At 39.0% G+C, this 22,958-nt stretch overlaps 1 protein-coding gene across 8 annotated transcripts in view; it reads left to right on the forward strand.

The window, feature by feature from the left end:
* The window catches only part of LOC126894899 (disco-interacting protein 2), a 97,061-nt gene that overhangs the window by 41,512 nt on the left and 32,591 nt on the right, over window positions 1–22,958 (forward strand). For 2 of the 8 annotated variants that reach the window (XM_050666220.1, XM_050666222.1), the window contains exon 1: window positions 2,489–4,139. The exons of 5 other annotated variants lie outside the window; for them this stretch is intronic. In XM_050666220.1, coding sequence (XP_050522177.1) covers window positions 2,819–4,139 — 1,321 coding nt within the window. In that variant the 5' untranslated portion in view covers window positions 2,489–2,818. Of the gene's footprint in view, window positions 1–2,487; window positions 4,140–22,958 lie in introns of those variants that run through there. One more of the 8 variants, XM_050666221.1, reaches the window with a different exon arrangement.

A 22,958-nucleotide genomic window follows, 5' to 3' on the forward strand; every position in this document is an offset into this window, starting at 1 on the left:
TATAAAATAACAACAATTAAAATACTTGTAGTATCGGAGGGAGTGGCATTTTGCTGAGGGTCCTAGTCTATGCTAATTATTGCATTTGGTCCACACTGCTACATGACATTGTATGCCATTGTAAGATCAGACTGGTCGTATTTACCGCCAATGACTGTGCTTTTACTTCTCTCCTTTCTTGTCGTTTTCAAAAGTTATACTCTGTTTAAAATTAAAAATATTAATTTAAATAAATTACAATCTTAAATATCATTAGCCACAAGTTATCAATTCTTATTTACACTCTATCACGATCGTATCCACGTGTTATTGGATACTCTCTGCGGTCCGTGTTCTACATCTGTTGCACTCTCTCAAATCGTTAAAAAAATGTAGTATGCCAGTATTGTGATGACGCCCCAATAACGAATCGACTCGTATACACGTAATTATTGTAGTCATTACTTATGTTTACTCGAAAATATTCAATCAGCGTGTGTAGTGTTCAAAAAAAAAAAAAAAAAAATGTTTTAGTAAATTTGTTTTTTAAATTAATCTTATTTCATGTATATTGTTACTCAGAATGTTTCATATGAAATCACCGAATTACAGTATATTAGTCTTCGATGCGTTCAAGATCAGACGGAATTTGATTTGCATTAGCCATTGCAACATTACATAGAATTACATATACTCGATTATTGTGATCGAGAGCGGCTGTAAATTTTGCAACTGCTAATGGCGGCGTTTGGTTAAAATTATGTTTCTTTCAATTAGTCACGTTTTAATTGAATAGCAGTTACTCTCGTTTTCTCATAATATTGCACCAGTTGTTCTCGGGCCGTTTGACTTTTACGGCTCATTGACCCGCTGCCATTGTCACTATGTTCAATACGAGCACATTCACGTGTGAATTAAAACACTACTGTTTACGCTCTTGTTCTTTATTGTTCTCGTCGAAACGGCTCGGAAAGCATTTAAATATAATATGTGTCAACGAGAATAATAATTATTCTCGAGAATACAATGATTGTAACTACTGTGTGCGATTTGCAACACTGTCGTTGATCATCATCGCTTGTTCCATGTTATAATTGTTATGGTATGACTCGGCGACTTTGCCAGCGCATCCACTTTAAGCGGTGCCGTATAACATTATAGGTGTGGCTCCGCAATGCCATTTCTAACTATTTAGATGGGTTTTATCACATTTTAAATAATTCGCGTTGTTGGAATAAAATTGATTTTATACGTGTGGATCCGGTTGATTTATTCAAAATAAAAAAAAACTTTGCATGGTAATATCGACAAGGATGTTATACGGCCTATGGCGATTTGAGTTTTTCTGCGAAAACGTCTAAATGGGATTACCGTCTGTATTTTATCCGCCGACAATACGTTAGAGATAACTGTCGATTGCCTTGGACTTTCCATCGAGATTGCGTAATTTGCGTTTGGTCCACTACTGAAAGCGTTCGCGTCATTTTCATGTTGTGTTTTCACGTTTCATACCCCAAACGTATCGGTTCCTGTGATAGATGTGCGTGCTGCACTCTCACGATAGTTATAATTATGTAATACTGTCCATAATTGTGTGCCTTTCTGTGTTATGGTTCACCCAGCCCTGTCTACGAGTGTAATAAACCGTGTTTGGATACTGGCGGACATGCGCTCAGTTCCTCCTATTCAACACGACACTTACGGACCGTCTCTTATGGTGTGTGTGTGTGCCATGGACGATTCATTAATTCCATACTTCTCTCCCGGCACTTCGTGTACGGCCGCCGCGGCGTTACATCGTTTTTTTGACGTCTGAAAACAGTCAAAATGTTTGTCAGCCATCAACCACAACGCGTTTGGACATTGCGGTCGATCGGCTCAAACATACTTTGGAAAGTCATAATGAAATACGAGACTGCAGGAGGCGCTATACGCGTATAATAACCATATGACTTCGTGTTATGAACTAATCACGCTCGCGGGAGGCCATTATTGTAGGGGGTAACATTACCGTCGTCCTATTAGTGCGCCGTACTTACAACTATAACCGCGTATGAATTGAAAACGCAAGTGACCGATCGACTTCTCCGTTTGATTCGCTCTGGAGTCCAGGCCGAGGAGCCAGTGACCCGAGTACTTTGATCTCGGCTCACCGTGTTCTACGAATACACACATACGTAATATCCCAGTCGTCGTCGGTTTGGCGTCCTTGTGCGAGTACCTTGGGGGCAACTTGTCCGATTTGTGCGTGTGTTGCATCGAACCGGTTCCCTCTGGTCTCGCTATCACCCCTCCTGTCACTATTTAACTGCCGATCCGCGGTTCCTCCACCCATCGCGTTTATCCCTTCCCCCAACAATAGCGCTGGGATTCATCGACTGCAGCGGCGAGCCTCGTACGACGATCGGTGGCGGCGACGATGATGACGATGTTCCCGAAACCGGTTGCGGCGGTGGCTGCCACGGCGGGGATCTCCAGCTCACGCGCTCAACACACAGCGCTTACTAATGCACACGCAGTCTTCGTTGTCCGTCCGTCGATCGCACTGTGTGCGTTGTTGTGTTTGTCGTTCTCGTCGTTTTCAGTGCGCGCGTAATTTTATTTTATATGCGAGCGTGTGTTCGTGTCAGCGATCATATATATATTTTTTAAACAGTACTGTACTGGTATAACACACGTATTGAACGCCGTACCGAACAAATAGCCAAATATCGCATTCGAATTGTGCAAAAAAATTATTCATTTTCGATTGTTTTTTTGCTGGACGTCAGCGACCTGTTCTATGTTGCCATTCGAGCTCCCCGTGTTGACGGATGGACCGTCTTAAACACCCTGTGTTATGAAACCTATTACGTTTGAAAATCTCCGACGGCTCATCGGTGGCCGCCGGAAGAATAAAGATCGTAATGATCAATCGCCGTTTAAACGTAGCGAATCGTTCAAACGGATATCTATCAGGAAAAACTACCTCGACAATCGAGGCCAAAAAGGCGGTAGGAACCCAACGAGAAAACATTTACCGTTGCCGGATCCGCCAGTGACGACGTCCGAGAGTCGCGACCGGCAGGAGCCGAACAGACGTAGATCGGTTACACCGCCGCCGCCTAAACTGTCCGCCGCCGATCGTTTACCCGATGTGCCATCCGCCGTCTCGGCGCCCGTCATAGACTATGGTGAATGGATAAGGTGCATACGAGCCGAAGAGGATCTGAATAATTTAAAGAAAATAGTCACTCCGCCAACGCCGCCAGCCAGGTATTACCGGGACCGATACAAGGAGTTGGACGACAGTAGTCGTGCCGATTCGGCCATCAGTCTGGGTCGCGTGTGGATGGACGCTCCGATGTTACCACCAGCCGCGCCCAGGAGTCTGGAGCTACCAGCTCGGCCCGTGACCGACAACGACCGAAGAGCCCACCATTCCCTCGAGAGTGCGTTAAAGGAGAAACGCGACGACCGACCGGTACCTATGCGCCGGTTCCATCGGTACCCTCATGCCGATTCCAAGTCGGCGTCTCGGTCGTCCATGGCCACGTCGACTTGTTCCGGCAAAGATTCTGGATTCAGCGTGTCTGCTCCGGGTTTGTCTGATTTACCTCAGTCGTCCAGACAGTTGTTTAGGAAAAAGGCGACAAAGCAACGGCCATCCAGTTCTGCCGTGCACTATCACCACCAGCACGGCTCGCCTTCGGTGTCCTCACAAGAGTTTTACCAGGTAGTAGTAGCAAGAGCGCCACTGCGGTACCATCAACAGCTCAAGTTGGACCCTATGATGTTCGTAGCGCCCGAAAAGCGTCGAGTCACCCCGACGGCCTCTAGTATTCAAAAGCGTTCGGTCGTCGAAGTAAGAGACTACTGTGTGCCGAAGGACGCCCGTTTAGAGCTGCGCGAGGACGAGCAGTTGGAAGATAGACTTTACGAGTCCATATCCAAAGGTCGATGCCGTTGGCAAGATACCACGGACGACGCAGATACCGAAGACGATAGGGCCGTTACTCCCGCGATCGTCGTTAATCCCGCGGCTTCCAGGAACCGTGTCAAGAGGAAGAAGTCGGCACGACGAAACATAAAATATGTGGTGAAACCTGTGCGGAGAGCACCGTCGGCAGTGTCCAGAAGGCCCAGTATAGCGACCAAGACGAAGGCCGCCTGGATCACAAGTACGTCCATCGGTGTAGAACGCGCGCGCGTCTAGTTAAATACCATGTCGTTGTTTTTTAGTGTCATTATAGTTTAGATTACCCATTTGTGGTGATACCGGCTTAGTCGTGTGTGTGTTGATTATATTTAAACACAGGCTTATTTTTACTTTTTGAGGTCGACTATTATGATGATTACTTTCTGCCCGGACACGATGAGTAGTGCCACACGGTTCTATTGTCTGGTCTCTCACGTCAGAACGTCTTAATTTCTTTTGACAAGTTTTCTACTCGTAATCGCCGCACGAACGAATCTCTGCGTATTGTGATATTTGTGTACTCGGAGTTTAGAGAAAAAAAAAAAAAACGTTGTGTTTGTGTGCGTCCGTACTAATCTTTATCGACACGTCCGCAGGTATTTCCACGATAATCTATCGTGTAGTGTAATTGTCAGTTGTTTGCCTAGTGCTGAAATTTATGTTTCAGTTGTTGTTGGACAACGGAAGTCGTGTATGATATTCGTTGTTGTCAAATAAATGTCATTTTAAGGTCATGGCTGTTGTTTTCAAAAAAAAAAAATTGCGTTTGGTGACTAGTTAAGACTATCTGTCTGTGGCAACTATATAATTTTATGTTAATAAAATTCCATGTATGCGTATTGTAAGTCATGCCCCTAAAAGTTTCTTCTAAACGATTAAACGTGCCGTGTTGTATAACGTCGTTTGCCCTATCGATTTCCGGGCAATAGTAGTTTCTGGTCGGACGGGAATTCGAATGAAATTCATTAGAGCCGTGATAAAAGCAAATAAACAAGTTGTAATGCGAAAAATATCAAGTGTCTATTACATGTTAAAAATATTATCTTTGTCGTTATTTAATAACGACGATAACGTCTATTCCCATATGCGCGTACATTAAACTTGACATAACTCCAACTTGATTTTTTCGGTGTATTTGACATGACCATTTTAACACTCGTCGAACACAAACTTGTCCGATGAATTATTTTGGGACTGTAAGACATCCGCTGTCGTTCAAAAGACGCATTATTAAATTATCACGGATTATTGTTGTGCTACTATGGTACACAAATCGAGAGGGTTAAAAAACCGTAACGCAATAAAAAATATATATATATCAAGTACCGTCATCGGGGTTTTGATGATAATGATAATAGTTATGTAAATCAATACGGTCTGAGTGAGTGTAGTCGTCTGGGAACCTTGAAAAGGTTAGCAATCGACAATTTCCAACCGGATCGAATATCACTCTCGAACGTATCTGTAACCCCGTCGCTGCATTGTTTATAGGGTTCACCGGTGAAGTGGAAAGAAGGAGCGCATCGTCTGTACCGCACCACATAATATTTATTAAACACAATGATAATAAAATCGGTCTGAGGTTGTCGAGATCATCCTCGTCCGTTCTTTGTCATCTTGACGCGGTGTATTTTAAATATCACCTAAAACAACTTTAACGCGCATGAGGCTCTGTCTAGGTGGAAGGTAGATCTGCGTCTGGTGTATTCGCCGGAAGAAGAGATCAATGCATTCTGGCCCGACCATTGATCTCTCTAAATTATGGGGTAGACCGTATTGCGATCGATCCCAACGTATTATTTGATAACTTACTTAATGTTTGTTTTTTTTTTTTAATAGCTACCTGTTCTCCGATTTATTTTTCGCCCGTCAAATTACGTTCTATTTCTCTCTGCGTGGCCAACGGAAATTCTGGTCAATAAATAAGGTTATACAACGATTGGCGAGCATAATGGGGGCTAACATAATCTACGGACAAAGGTTAACATACGCGTGTAAAATTGCGGTGACATTTGAAGTTCGTTAGTGCCCAGCGAGAGAGCGTGTAAGACTATTACTTGTAATGTTGTTAGGTTTTATCGAGCGCGTGGGAAGAATTTTACAGCATCCACGTCGTTCCGAGTAAAAATTGTATTTTATACCACAGAAATCGTTTTGCCGCCTGGTCTTGTGCTGCGAACTGCTGGCCGTTGGTTTCCACAATGAAAACACGAGTACCGTGTGCGCGTGGACCTAATACGATTTTAATTATTATTAGTAGGCTACTGAACATAATGTTTTACACTAATGTGTTCTGAAATAATTTAAAATATTTTAGCAATAATCATTAACATTATCTATGCCGTGTTTTACCTTGTCGTTTAATAGTTTTTGTGTTTTGTTTGTTTCAGGTAAGTCACGGCAACGGACAATACTCTATTGAGGTGTTTATTTAACGCAGCAGCCCATATCGTCTCGAGTTAAGATAATAAATGTACACAGAAGGACTCACGGTGAGTCTTCTGATGACGCCATCGCTTAGTTACATACGACCATATGAAATTTATACACTTAATTAATATTAGAACAATTCATTTGTAGTACCTAATTAATTAAAAAAATAAAATACCATAATCTATTAAAATGTCATGTTGTAGTAAACAGTAACCGAATAACATCTCTAACCTAGTTGCCCGAGAACATTAAATTCTTGGCTCTCTTTTTAATCGACCGCGTCGTCAATTGTTGGCTATTTATTACCTAATTTCATCCTTTTATATATTTAACATTTGCCGACTCGGCAGAGGCGGGTCGATGTTCAACTAAATGAAAAAGTAAATCCTGTACATCATCATCATATCCTGGTAATTCTTGTTTTGCATGATTTTTATTTTTTTTTAATTACATCAACATACTTGAATGGCGTCTAACTAATTAAACATCGCCTCCGGCATATATTGTTATATTGGTCTGCGAGCTTAGACTTACTTAGGTGTTGGTTGTTACGTAGTTGGAAAATATGACATTTGGCATTCGACAAGAGTAATGGATATTTATTGTAGTGTTGTCAAGAGACTTGGTATAGTAATGTTCATATTGGAAACAGACTTTTGGGGAGTTGTTAACTAAACACAAAATTCAATTATTCACAGGAAGAGCTAAGATTTGTGTTTGTGTTGACAACTCGTTGTGACTTTTGTTTACTACGAAATTCAACCGTTAAGTGCTTTTAGCCAAATAGTTTTGGTATTGTATTTATTTATTTTTCCTATGTTTGTTTAATTTTAATTATTTAATTACATTAATTTGCCATCACCCGATGCACTACCAGAAGGCCAAAGCCTTCGAGTAAAGGCTGTCCGCCTTGTGCGGCTGCTGTCGATCTCCAATTATGTAGTTTTTTATCGGACGACTCGTATTATTTGTCATGTTCCCTACTTTGGAGAGGTGCAGCGAAATAATTACAACGTCGGAGATGTTTCGACTCTGAACGCTGTTTTTCGCTGCAAGTCAAATTAAGAATGTATACATAAATTACTTGCATAGAGTGAGGTAAGCGCGGTCGCTGTTCACATTTGTATTGTACTCGAGTGGCCAGCAATCTAATTGGGGTCAATTCTTCTCGACGTTCACCGCCCGCACGATATAGTTACATAATTTTGTTTTCTTCTTCTCCCGACGCCATTATACATACAAATCGATCCACATCTCGAACCGGCCCGTTCACACTTTGTAAAGTATGTTATACGTGTACTCCGTGATCGTCCGACCACTTTCAAATTCACCCGAGTCGATGCTCACCATAAATCGCACGGCAACCTTCGGGTCAATCGCGTTGCGCGTGTCGCAATCGGCACCACCATAAGCGTCGTAGTTAAATCATCCCCTTGTGCTTCGGTCGTGTTTGAAACGAAATGAAAAAAATTCAAAACAATTGTAGCGCAGTCCCGCAATCGAAATACGCCGTCACCTTCGCGCCACTGATTTAGGACGCCGAAATTGTGTTTGTTCTTGTACTGCAGCCATTGAGCGGTTTACCGCCGCTGTAAGACATCTCGTCGGCAGCGACGCGTACACCTAATGGGTACAAATGTAGTACGAGAAACCATTCTCCGCCACTGTTACCGTCTACTCGTACGGTTAATAACGGCGTACATCACCGCAAATTCTGTTTGTACAACGAATAATCTGTTTTGTATGCCCCTCGGCGACAAGGTCGTACTGTCGTTATAATTATGTCGACAGTGCGCGTATGATAAGTGTTTTTCTGTTACGTTTGTTTACGCGTCCCTTTCGTTTTAATTACTACTTAACTACTTTGTTTTAATCTACTTAAAGCGCTACAATAATAGTTATTTATCACACAGTACTTATTAAATCGCATTCGTATCTGCTGTGTCTTGCCACACGTGCCATCGATCTCTTAATGGGTTTTCTGCGGTTCCGACGCACTTTGCCCGGCGCTTTCCTAGAAAACATCCGGCCGTGCCCTCGCGCGACGTTTTCCTAAAACTGCAGAGGGCGTTATTTTGTGTTAGTATACATACTAAAAAAGCGCCTGCATCCTTTTTCCGGCCGATTATTACACTGATCTGTTGTCTCTATTGACGTTGCCTCGCAAACGCGTCGTTCGTGAGATATTTGACCGCGTTAAAGTTAAAAAACCAACAACTGACATGCGTTGCGCGGGTCATTTAGCGTTGTCAGTTTACACATTAGTTTGTCGATATGATGATAACAGCATATCAGAATTGACGGCAGTAGCGGTCGATCTAGTGCGGAGATAAACCAACTGCCGTTTTGTACACCGTAGCTACTTTGGTCGTGAGTTTGTATGATTTTCTGTACAGGGCAAACGACGAAGCGTGTGCCGCCTCAATAAATCGAAGCTGAAAGAACGTTTGGCGCAATTAAACAATTTAACCGTCTAGAGAAACCAACTGCCTTCGATTGTTTGTCATCACTTAAATATGATAGTTACTAGACACATAGAGAGAATGATGAACTACGACCAAACGATTATTTTGTTTAGCTAAAGACAATGTGTGCGACCGCTGCGTGTGTTGAATAACATCGCGTTAGATTATGTGGACTCGTCTTGATGTTGTCGGCCGACAGATTCGTTTGCGACATGATATGTAACGATATATTACGCGCATAATTGTATTTATATTACTGTGATATTGTAATTGTCGAAGAATAGCCCAGTCATTCTTTTTCATCTTCTCATTGTTCCCGCCAACGTTATTATTGACCACTATGGCCGTACAGTCGTGTGTTACCGCACCTATAACAGTTATTATAATATATAGTAACACGAGAGTAATAAATCGGACCCCCGACAGGACACTTTAAACGCCGTCCGATCTGTTACTTATTCCTCTCGTCGCTTTCGTTCTCTGACAAACCCTGTCGTTAATTACATAACCATTCAAACATTGTGAAATAAACTTTATCGGCTCACTTCCATTCAACGGAAAGAATTTTGTTGTGCGCCATAAGATTTTCCTACGGCAATGCGTTAAAAACGCTTGAAAACGACGTCATGAATCTCATCGGAAATGGCCACCTAATCAAGTCCTTAAACTTCCTATTGTTCGCGTGTAATATTCGGAACGTCACTAGGAACCAGCATTGTCGCCATGTCATTTCAATGCTGTTCCCCGCACGCAGATAATTAAATAACCAATTATTGGTCGTGTGTGTGTGTAACAACAGATCAGTGCGACGACTGAAACGGCGGCGACTTGTATTAAATGGTTTCGGTGTATATCTACGACACGTACATTAGGAACAGCGTCTAATGTTATCAACGCATCCCGACCATATTTATTGGCCAACGGATTTGTTTATGTTGTTGTCGTTTATCTATTTTTGAAATGTTAGCGTGTCCAATAAAAAATCATCGCTTACGAACAACACACAAAATAATTGCTGGGTTAATAAGACACGACGTTAATTTGTTTTTTTTTTTTTTACAAAACGCAGTGTCGGTATTACCCAGTGTGTTATTAGTGAAGGAGGTACGCGAACTATTATCGTCGTGTGCGTGCCGTTGAGGACTTCCGACCGTTTTCGACGCGTGTTACGATGCAACTGTGTAAAATTCACATGGTTAAGAGCGTAGAAGGAAAAAAATTAATAATTTTTACGTTCGAACGTTTCATTAACTCCGAGTATTGAGGAATATATTACATTTGTCATGTCAACGGCCGTACAAGAATCGGTAAATTGTAATTTACTCTTCCGGTTTGAAACTTCTGCCGAGACAGTTTGTTGGTCCGCTCCAAGTCGTTGTCCGTACAAGTTGCAACACACAACGCCCTTAATGACACATTGCAATTGTAAGTACAGCTGTTGAACGCTGTAAACCGATAGGACATGTATCTCGTTATTATTTTTATTCGCCGTGCGAGTACATGGACGGCATTTGACCGTAGTGGTTAACCAGTAAAAACAAGCGTTTCATTTCAAACGACACATTCGCCACGACGGCGTTGTGTGTGTCTAAGGTGCCGATAAATCAATTTCATAACGACATCATCGAGTTGTTGCACGAACTTTGGCAATAAAAGTCGGTCGCTGACTTTCACACGCGACACCCCCTCGGGTGCGCTCTCCCAGCGGACCGGCCACGACGTTTTTATTACTATAACAAAGCCCCAGAAAACCCAAGTGGATTAATAGACACGAAGAGAAACTGTACGGAAAACGCCAAAGTCCAGGTACGTTGGAGGAGTGGGGTTTTCTGTGATAGTAATAAAATAATCCAATAAATCATAACTTCAAAGAAAACTCGTCGGAAAGTTTCCGGAATGCGTTTTCAGAGAATTTTGTTAGTAAGAGAATAACTGCTATAAGAAATAAAAATGTATTCGTGATTTACAATTTAAATATTTTCAATTTATTGCGCACAAAGAATGAGTAAGTCCTATGTAGTAGTACATGTTTTTGATTTTCAATGGCGTGTCGCAGTAACTTTTACCATAGATTTGTTTTAGTTGTATCATAGACGTGTTTAAACCGCTATTGCAGAATTTCGCGGTAAATAAGTCGTTTAAAGATTGGTGACGAGGTCTATTGGGGACGCAGAATTAATAACGTCCTTAGTAGAATATCATTGAACTGTATCAAAAAACAATTATTTTTTGGGCGTATGCGGCGACTGAAAAATGGAAAACTTATATTAAAACCGTTCTAGTGATTGTTGTCATGAATTATAAGCACGAATTGTACTCTTTTTATCGAATCTAAAAAAAATCATTAAAATATATATATATACGCTTTTAATGGCACCCGGAACTTGACACCCTTACACGGTTTCTCATAGCCGTGTCGTTATGTTTGTGTAGCGTCTACGAGGGTCCAACGGTTTTTTAATAATAATTCTTGTGGTTTTCAAACTGCGGTTGCGTGAGTGCGACTACCCTTTACCGGTGTGCATCTACAGCAGCACCGCTCCGACGATATTATCATAATATGAATATAGGCACACACACACACACGTATTATAATTTTTCGAGGAGGCCCTCGTAGAATTTACGACAACGTAATGTGTTGACCTTGACGTCTGCTTATCTGTATGTTCGCCCACTTGGTATTTACGGGACGGCCACGTCAGTAGGTGTATTATATTATTATTATTATTTACCGTGTGGAGTTACACGACTAACAGCGCACACCACACTCTCTGGATACGTTCCACCACTTGTACTTTACGCCCCCACGGTTGGCGGCACGGCGTTTTTACACAAGACTCGTATGTTGTCGCCCAGCGGTACAACAATATCACAACATACGCTGTGGAACGGCGGCAACACGCTCGCTGGTTTCGTTTTCTATTTCTTTGGCATCTGTGTACAATGTTTATTCACCTCTTGTCGTTCGCAGGTGGAAAACCCATTGCGGCGGTCCAATTGAAATCTACGCACGCCATTACTCGCCTCCTCTTCACTTGCCCCGAAGTCGTATATTATCCGAATCGACTTAATTCGCTTCTTCGAGTAGCACTAAGTACCAGTGGTCATTGTGCCAGTCGATGACGTCATCGGAGCACCGTAGCTATTGTATTTTTACACCATTAACGGCCGATGACCGGTTTGATTGATTGACGATGAAAATGTATTATGTACACAGTTCTAGTCGTCGATTATCGCAATGGGGTTAATTGTATTTTTCACGTGTGCAGACGACGTTCTACCGTGTGTTTTTTATCGGTCGCGCGCTGTGGGGTAGGCGTCCGACTTGCACGATTCGCACAACGATCGATAGGCCGAATGGGCTTTTACTTCCATTTACAACTGCCGCCATGTAATAATCGTCGCTACATTGTTATCTGTCCGTGTTTGCCCAACAACAGCTGTATTATTATTTTTTTACAATGGATGCTCTTGGGCAACAACGGCCGTTGACGATTCATTAGTATTTTTTTTTTTTACCGTCGGTCTGTCAAACAATATGCAAAAACAACCGATTATCGGTTTTTTTTAAATCATTGTTGGTCCTTGGCCAGATGAACCGGCGATGTCGATTATTATAAGAATAATCGCCACATAGTAACCGAGATTTCATCATTCCTCTGCAGTCACATCGTCGTCCACCTCATTACTTTTTCAATTATCGAAATCGTTAAAACAAAACAATACAATGGCACTACTTTAGTCGTAATAATTTTTATTGAGAGCGAGGTCATCGCCGTGTAGTACTCGAAATTGTGATATTTTATCCATTCAACGCCGGAGCTTCCTTGCTGCTAAGTCTTCCAGTATGGACCTATTGAAGGGAATACTACTTGAGCAGTTATGTTTTTTTAGTATGAGCAAATGCATGCCAGTTGATTTTACAACAGCAGCAACAGTTCAGTCGGACAAAGAAAACGCATATCGATTTATTACATTGTACTTGTGGGCAATAAATTAAATAGAATACGTTTCAACTTGACGACTTTATCATTGAATCCGAAGGTTTTCTAGGATGTAATACGTGTTGCCAGGAGCAACTTAGATTTTGCGTGTAAAGCCCATCCGCCCTCTTCGTATGAACCCATCCAAGGTCGTTGTGGCTTCGGAGTACACCGAATTATTTTTTTATAAGAATAAACGCTATTTTAGAACGGCGAGAGCGGCCGGACACATTACATGATATCCGTAGGTGGCGGATACTTTATCTGAAATGCATCTTATGTGCGCTGCCGAGTATACTTTGATGTAATTACAAAACGCGTTTGTTTGTGACTTGCCAAATTTATTCATATTTGATTGCTAAAGAAAAACGTTGATCAATAACGTCCAAAAATCGTATCCTACTCTTTTTTTTTTTTTTAACGGGACGTACTGACTTTGGACAGTAGATTTTTTTCTTAGAAATACTCGTTTTTTATGTTCTCTGTCCACCGTCGTCTTCGGTTTCGTTATATATTTCTTAGAACCAGCCGTTTCTAGGATTGTTTGCGTCTGTGCAAACTGGACCGCTGCCGATTCAGAACATTACACAATAACGATAACTCTCTTGGTTAAGGTCAGTCAGTGAGGTATACGCCGAGAGAACAACTCTCTGGTCGAGAATTCAGAAAAGGACTTGTCGATTTATATCTGCGCGTCATATGGTTTATGGATTCTATATAATATTTCATACACTTGGATTTATGTGTCTGAGCACGTTATGCGAACAAGAGACCAACACTGGTTGCGATTGTTTTCTTCATTTTTCGCTTGGTCGACTAACGAAACAAGTGGAAAGTCCAATTCAGTTATTACAATCAAACGGACATATTTTTTATTGTCGTTTTGTTTACGCCGACGGGTTTTTCTTTTACGCGATGTAATTGCTCGTGGCAAATATTTCGTGGATGACGTCTTGATCGATATGTAAACAAACGTCGAATACCTGTTCTGTCGGAGTGTTTATGGAAACTAGTAGTTTTTTATGCATCCAAAGTAGTCATTAACATTCAACTTGGATTCGACAGCTTGTGTCATGCACAGAGCGATTTTTACGTAACGTTCAATAAACGGGTGGGCACCGTAAGTGTTGTCCGCACTCTGACTTGTGCGATTCGAACGGTGAAGTGCACGCTAAAAAACTTTTGTCAATCGACAAACCGAACGAAATAAAAAATACTCTATTTAAATAAAAAATGGCACTCGTGCGTTACCACCGTGCTATCTATTTTTCCATGCCGAGTAATTGTCACGGCTCATTGCCATTCCACAGTGTAACCGAGATCTCCAAAAAATAAAAATATATTCGAAACGATTTGTATTTCTATATAGTCAATCAAAAAATCGCCCTACAATAAATTTTATAGAAATTCGGATACTTTAAGGCGTCTGTGCAACTGAATGGGATTTTCAGCGAGCCGTTCATATTATAGCTCATTGTACTTTGAATAAGATTCACAAAATAAATATAAATGCTTAACATTTCAGAAGATCTTGGCCAAATTATAAACTAATCAACTATACAAGCAGACAGCGGAAAATTAATTTCAAGAAAATCGTTAATAAATATTCCTGATGTTTCCCCAACGGGTTTAAAATACTCTGCTCATCCCTTCAGTAGCAGAATACGCAATTATAATTTTTATTACTACGCCGTCGGTTTTTCGTTTAAATTATGATTTTTTAAATTTGAAACACTAATATTATTATTAAAATACTGTCCGCAAATCTCGTCAAACACAGTGAAAAAAAAAAAATTATTTTGTTCGCGTTTTATTTTTATTATGTCCCAGAGATTCTGCGACCTCGAGATTGGATAGCGATTTTCGTCCAGTGCGGTTGTTGTTAAAAAATGGAAGGACTAATAACTATTTTAATGACCGACATAATGTTGTTTTTCTATTCAAACTGAATTAATGCTTATAGTTTTGCTGTTTAAATATTTAAACGCATTGTATTCTGTATGAGTCGATAGCGCCAAATAAATCAACGAAATATCCATAACAGATGGAAGTTTACAAATGACATTTATATGATTGTATAATGATAATGCGTCATTTGGCAACCTGAATGCCGTGTAATTGACACTGCGACCGGCTTCCATTAGGTCTAATAATAATCACACGTAACATTGATATGGTATGACAAGTACGATATATGTGTATGGTACATAAAAGAAATATATACTTCCAAAGATGCGACGGAGCTGTCGAAACCGTATAAGGCAGTGATGACAACCAATGTCGACAAAAAGTTGTAATAAAAAATATGGAAAGACTATCGTGTTTTTACTTTCGCTCAATGAAATATTTATCAGCTCTTGACCACCGGTCGTTTTTTGACTGTTGTTTACTGCAGACGATTTTTTTATCCTCCATAAAGCGTGTCTACGAATCGGTTGCTTGGCGTTTAAGTAAATACACTTTTGCGTAGACAAACATAAAGTTCATAGTTATTCTTTCATATTTATGTGTTGGATTTCTGTTGGCGTAATATAAACAAAACAACCTCGCGTACCTTCTTCCTTTTTCGATTTACTTAGGTGTATTCGTTTACCTCGAAAGTTGTACGGCCCGTGGAGATAAGAAGCTAACTATACTTTATTATTCACTATCGTGTATAATAAAAACGCTACAAAACCCCTTGTCGTCCCTTTTTAGTCATTATTTCTGATCTCTTTTTTACTAACGCAGTTTGCCGCTAACTCCTAGTGAAGTTCCTAGTGAAATCATTACACAAACAGGACACCTCTTTTTGGGTCAATCGACTGACAATTTTTTTCTACCTGTTTTAAAGCACAGCTAAAATGCTGAAAAGTTATTGCGTTTCTTGTAAATATTATTAGCTTACAAACAATATGTTCGAAAATGTACGCGCGTTAACTGACTTTTTAATTGACCGCTCTCATAGTTACCTCTAAGAAGTACTTTCGAATATTGAAACAAATTGCATTAGTTGTAATAAATATCGTCGTGACTTTTAGTTGACGAGTTAAATTGTTATTTTACCTCTCACGTTTGCTTTCTTCTGTGTCGGTTTTTTACTTTGTTATTGTTGTCAAAATTTTCTAAATCCTGTTTACTCTGGAAAATAATATCGCACTGCAATTGGATTCCTAGTCTACGCAAGGGAACTTTCCCTCGTAGAAAGATCTACGCCGTGTCATTGAATCGGACGAGTGCTTTTTTTTATCTATTCTGTTATGTTTAACTTGTCCCATCCCCATACAGATCCAGTGAAAGTATAATGTTCGTGTGCACATAATCATCATCATCCCGGCGGCGTCTGTATGCATTTTTTGTAGCGTTACTGTGTGGTACGTTTTATTGAAACTGTGTATTAAACATAAGATTTTTTTTAACCGTTAAAAAAAAAAAAAAACGCATCTTTTATGCGATTAAATGGTCTGCTCTTCTAGTCAATGAATATTGACTAGACCCCAGACAGTCTTTTATTTCACAATGTGCATGACCGGCTGACTTTAAGCTTAGGGTCCTAGTTGGCCGGCTATTAAACGTATTGTGGGTATTGAACCCATTAAAATGTTCATACGTGTTATCGATCAACGTGTGTTGTGTTATTACTATTATCAATCACTTGTTTGCTGTCTTTTTAGCGTTCTCCTAGAGCGTCATTGGCTGACGTTTTCTCATGCGGCCGGCTAAAATAATACCGTTAACCAAGTTTTATATGATACACACATAACGGCCCAAGACCGGGACACGTTTTATCATACGTTGTTGTTGGCGTTATATTTTTCTTATTGCTTTTTTTTTGTTACGCTTGCGATATTTTTTCCCAAACCGCTTATATGCTTCCGACCGGCGGTTGTTTTTATTTCCTCAGCAACGATCGTGGAGTAGGTGTGGAAAAAAATCAAATTGTACACAGTTGTTATCTCTTAGTTTACGGTCAATATGACCCAACCAACGAACGTTATTCGTATCATTACTTAAGGGATGTTGCTTTGCAGTGGATAAAACGAAATGAAACGTGTACATTATCAAAACTGCTGTTCCGTTTAAGTCACTTTAGCTTTTTACTTACCATAACCTACAGTTTCTGTTTCTATTTAATCATGTGGTGATAACGCAATGTCCTACGTCTAACGAACATCATTGTGTCTAGTTTTGATAATTAATAATTACGAGAATAATAATTGTACTCCTCGTGTCAGTCATATTGTTTTAACAAAGAATACTTGATATTTTAAAGTCAATTAATTAGGTTTTTTACCACGTCTTTGTTTACGCGTTAAATTCTGAACTTAAAGTTATTATAATCGCATAAGATTGTTCCCTTGCACGTAACAAATATGTGATAGGGTTGACCTAGTTAAAATTTGAAGATTTTATATCATTGCGAAAAATTTCGTGGTTACCCGGTAATCGAACCGTAAACCGTGTTAACGGTTCCACTACCAAGCAAAGTGGCCTAGTGACTGTTATTCGCTTGGCCACGACTTTACTTAATTAATTAATTTAATTAAATAACAAGTACGTTGAAAATTTTGTTACAGAGGTAGTCTTTGGTCAAAATAGTTTATTTATTCGACAACAAATTAGAAACTGACATAATTAAACAAAAAAACTCATTACGCGTTGCCTCTGGCAATTACTTCAAAACTGTAAAATAAATGTACGATTCAGTTTGAAAAATAAAATTGCATCGACTCTTCAAGTCTAAAATAACGTTGGTCTAAAAAAATAAATATCTAACTCTTGTAGGATTAAATGTTTAGTTACTCCCACTAATTATTTTACTGCTCTCTTGCAGCTTTGAGATAATTCTTATTCAACTACATTACAACTCACTTTGTTAAACCTAGATCGTATTATTTCTACTAACATAATCATTTATAACGATGAAAGTCCAGTAATTTTGCTTTGTACCCCATTTTATCTTTAATATATATATATATATATTTGAAATGCACAGTTTATTTTACATTTTGTGTTGCAAGTTAAACTTGATAAATCTTATAAAGTGCGCTTTTATAGAAACAGAAATCGTTTAATTCGCACTAAAACCTACGCGATTACCGAGTGAACTATTTCTATGTTTGCCATTAATCAAGTTGAAACAAGATTTAATAATTTTTCAAGCGATTTCATTGGGGAAAATATTGTCGTTCGTTAATTCGAACTTTGCGGTTCAGACTACCCAGCCATTAATGCTTATTGGGTACTCGGTGTTTATTTGGTCAGCTATACCTAAGTCGATGGTGAAAGAGGTCATTTCATCTCATTGAGTATTTAGTGCGAATGTGTATTATCATTCCCTCGGTCTTATTCACATACATTAACATTGAATAATAACTTTAAAGGCACATATTCGCATGACTGCGCTTACATAAACATCTCACTTCGCCGTCTAAGTACACAGTCTGTCTATAAATGGCTATTTTTTTTTTTATAATTTTTTTTTCACTCGTTTAGTTTACGACCTCGTAGATCTTTTGTAAACCCTTAGTGTTCTTTTAAACGTATATTTTATGGACACCAAGCAAGTTGGTACATAGTAAATCGTAGACGATGCGCATTTCATCTTTCCGGATAAAACGNGATGCGCGTTTCATCTTTCCGGATAAAACGACCGTGGATAATTACATTTCGGTCACATAATAATAATAATATAATACTCGAATTTCTTCTCTTTTATGTAGTCTTTTTTTTTTTTTTTTTCATTACTACTATTATCATTATTACACACTAATACGTGAAACGATGGACGGGAAAAGTCCTTGGCCCGATAAATAAAGCAGCGCTACTAACATATACCAACCGTGTGCCGTAACATTGTCGCTGTTATGCCTAAAACGCGCTCACGAAAATAATTTATACAAGTATCGTAGCTTTTCTAGGTTATGTTGTGATACACTTCGAGTAACGTTCTCATCGTATCTGCTATTTGGGTATAAAACATAACAATATTATAAAATATGCGTAGGTGCAGTTTTTATAGTCGATTCATTATAATATGTGTGTTTGTTTGCTTTTACAAAGGTTTTTTGTGAACATTTCCAGTGTGTTATGTTAACTACACTGTAAAAACATTGCCCTGTACTGATAATTTTACTATACGTGCTCGACGAGAGCAATAATTGATTTCAAAGTTCTCAACGTCCAACGCGGATTTGATCGAACGTTGTCTTTCCAGTCTGATACGCACCGTCTATGATAAATAATTTCAAACGGGAAATTAGTCAACTTTGTATTATACAGTACATTATGACATAATTTAATTCGGTGAAATATTTTCCCAGTAAAACTTCCATTGTCGTATGTCGTGTAGACTAGTCTGTCAGTCAAATTACAACGTAGTTAATTTAACCCCCTCGCACGTTGAACCTATGTGACTCTATCATTGGAAATAACTCATTACAGAATTGTTATGTTTGTGCTTTGTAAGCTGTATGAAACTTTTACTTTGTGTATTTTATACAAAAATTCTAACTTAGTTCTCGGGGAACATTATTGTTCACTTCAGTGTAGTTGTCGTGTGTCTCGTTGAAGTTTTATACGATTATTTTACCCATTGAGTGTTTGTTCGCTTTTTGTACCGCGCTAAACTTAAATATTTAGCGACTACGATTAGTTTTGTTACTTAGTTTGCCCATGAGGTTCCTACGCAAATGCATTACCACGCACTTTAGTTTAAATCAAATCCAATTATCAAATTAATACAAAAAAATCTCACGCGTCAATATGTTTTATATAAATTTGGCAGTATTTAATGACGACTTTTCAATTGTTTCCTTTGTATCTTAAGGTTATGGACTGCTTTCACTTGCACATGTAAACCGTATGGGCAAGATGTTGTGCAATATTTATATTGACATAACTGCACTTAATTTTTTGATATTATCATAAATCCTTCGAAGGATTCCGTAGTAGTGACTATGGCAGCGTTGTAACAGTAAGAGCATTCATTGCTTCCATATCAAAAGTCTACCACGCAAGAACTTTATCCCACAAAGCGAGTATTGACTTTGAACAACTCCACTGGATTGTTAGTGTCGTTATGTTGTAACTCAATCAACTCATTAGCTGCTTCTCGTATATTGAACAAAGTAGGTCGAAGAGATCCTTTGACGTCGCTGCCGTGTATCATTCGTTAGTTGTTTTACATTTACCAGCTGCCTTCGGTGATTTGAATTCGGGTCTGATTAATATTATTCTATTACTCTTTGTGCCATGTATTATTTGTGCGTCTCAATGATTTGATTATCTACGTCCATTTTCTTAAATTGACACCCGTCTTGTACAGGACTCTGCTGTAGGTCGTCTGATCGATTACTAACGATTATTGATATAACAGAGATAAGATTGAAATGCTAATAATGCGTGTTGTGTCCACAATAATACACCTCTTATGTTGGGGTAGGCGTTGTGGAGTATAAATTATTAGGTAGTCCGTCCGAGGTTTAATTGTTTATATCGTATTGAGGGTTACATTCACCTATGAATTTAGTATTAAAGTTCAATTTTATTAATGTACGAGATTGGAAAAGTCTGCATTCACATAAAGTCCCGGATGACATTATAAACAATTGCTTTTGTATAGAAGTCGCTCAAATAAAACTATCGTAAACGTGAATACATTTAAACACTGACAGCGGTAGAAAAATATGTCGTTTGAAAAGTTTATCGCTCCGAGCGTCGTGGTATAATATGTTGTTTTAAGAATTTTTTTTTATCTCCACTCAAGTTTATGTGCGCTTTCCAAACCGTTGTGTGGAAACTTTACCTTAATTTTGCCGTATCCGTCCATGTCGTGTCAGGTGAAGCAGTAGATATATACCGCGTGTGTTAGATATCATTTTATGGATCTTTTGGCCCAAATAATCGAGACTGAAACTCTTCGTTTGTCCGTTCGATCGCCTCATTCGAATAAACGTGAAAAAACGATCGTATTTTTTATTCTTAAGCGACGAATTCTCTTCCGTAAAGCGTTTTTTTTTCTCGTTACGATAAGAATTTATTCAAATTACCCCTTTCCGCGTCTTAACCTTAGACGGTACGATTTGGAAAATGGCCAGCGGCTCGAGAAGAACGTACGGTTAATGATTGTCTTAGCGCTGCTACCGGTTAACAATGAAATGTATTAGACCGGAGCGTTTGTCCGTGTAGTAGATAATCGAAAACAGATTACCGTTCCTGTTATTTATTATTACAATTTTTTTTTTAACAACGAGGGAAATTCAATTACTCTGATTTTTCCTTGTAAATACCCAGACGAGTTCCGAACATTTTTAAATTACATCAGTATCGATTACTCTCGTTGTTATTTGGCCTTTAATAGACAAAAATGATTAGTTTATTGTATTTTTTTGTAAAATTTCTACAATGAAAATCACATATTTACCTCCCGTTGTTGTTTTTGATCGTNTACATCAGTATCGATTACTCTCGTTGTTATTTGGCCTTTAATAGACAAAAATGATTAGTTTATTGTATTTTTTTGTAAAATTTTTACAATGAAAATCACATATTTACCTCCCGTTGTTGTTTTTGATCGTTTTTTTACAATTCAGTGTAATACTACAAAGCTCAATATAATAAACAATACAATAAAGTACAATAGTTGGCCATACATACCGAGTACATTTTTACTATTGTTAACATATACAATCCACTGGTTATTACATTATTGTATTAACTCGTTGAATATATTCGTTATTAGTTGTTTCTCACGAACACCAATAGCTACCTATAGAACACCAGTGAGAAGTTATACAGGACTCGTTCAGATCTACTCGAATAATAATTATGATAATTATTGGCGAGAAAAGTCGGTACAGTTGTTTATGTTTCCTGTATTTCGCAATAACAATGTGCTAATGGTTGTGCACAGTCATTGCTACTGTGTACGCACTGAGTAAATGAGACTTGCAATCCAACGAATGACCGTCTAATTAACACTCGGACACTGCTGTCATTCATTGACTGCTATCTGCCGTTTGAGTAACTATAATAATATAATAACCACTGTAATATTGTATCCAACATCGGTATCACTTGTGGCCGTTTGGCTGTACGGTTGCCGCGCACGTCTTTAGTGCGGTAACGACCGTTTAATTATCTTCTCCGCAGTAATTATTATTAACGGCAGTTTTAATACGCGATACGGCTAATGGTTCGTTCGACGTGGAGGTCGTCTGTAAAAATTATACTTTAGATTCAGTGTGTTTTAATCGACCAGCAAATAGTTTTCTTCTTACGCAATGTCGTCATACGTATTCCCTTCGACTGATAAATTAACGATCCGTTAGTTCGAAATGCTTACGAATTTCCTAAAATTGTACGCTTGTCTTTACGCGAAGGTCTATCAACGACCTTCAAGTAAATGTATACCGATGACCCGTGTGTAACACTGATTGAATAGTTTGTGTGTATCATAACTTGGACACCGCGGTGTTATCTTATTGGTGCATTTTTTGTTAAAAATGTGTTGTTCATTTAAAACTGCGAATGGCTTTTCCGAAATCGTTGATAACCTCTCGGCGGTCGTTATCGATTCATCATGACAACGGATCGCAGTTAAAATACACTTCAATTTAATTTGGTCAACTCCTGTCAGTATTTGTTTTCGGCCATCGAGTACGTGCCAGCACATAGTCGCCCGTTCGGTTGATTGATAATTTTTACACATACAAAACAGATGACCTCATCTCAATGTACTGTTGTTGGTGACACATGATTCGATTACGAATGATCGCCCTGTTTGTCGACACCTCTTTCTCCTGGTCTACACGACTTCCGGATTCCAGATGGGCGATCTGCTGAAATCGGTAATTGTTTTTCGGTTACAAAATTGAATTGTCTTACTGAATTCCGAATCGCCATACAACCTTAACGGACGTTATGCGCTGCATTGTCTGTTTTATAAAAAAGACTAATTTACACTACTTTTGGCCAACCTATGGTTATTATAATCGTTACTCAGAGAGAAAAATGCAAACAAAAGCTTCATAGGACAAACAATTTAAGTAATTTCAGGTTCTATTGAACGCCGCAGAAGTCTATTTTCACAATTTCAACATTTTCGACGTGCTAAATATTATAATAATAAATATAACAACACTATCTTCTTTTGTTATG

The sequence above is a fragment of the Daktulosphaira vitifoliae genome, unplaced genomic scaffold, assembly GCF_025091365.1.
Source record: "Daktulosphaira vitifoliae isolate Bord-2020 unplaced genomic scaffold, ASM2509136v1 Scaffold_1, whole genome shotgun sequence".
In the NCBI taxonomy this organism is placed as follows: domain Eukaryota; kingdom Metazoa; phylum Arthropoda; class Insecta; order Hemiptera; family Phylloxeridae; genus Daktulosphaira; species Daktulosphaira vitifoliae.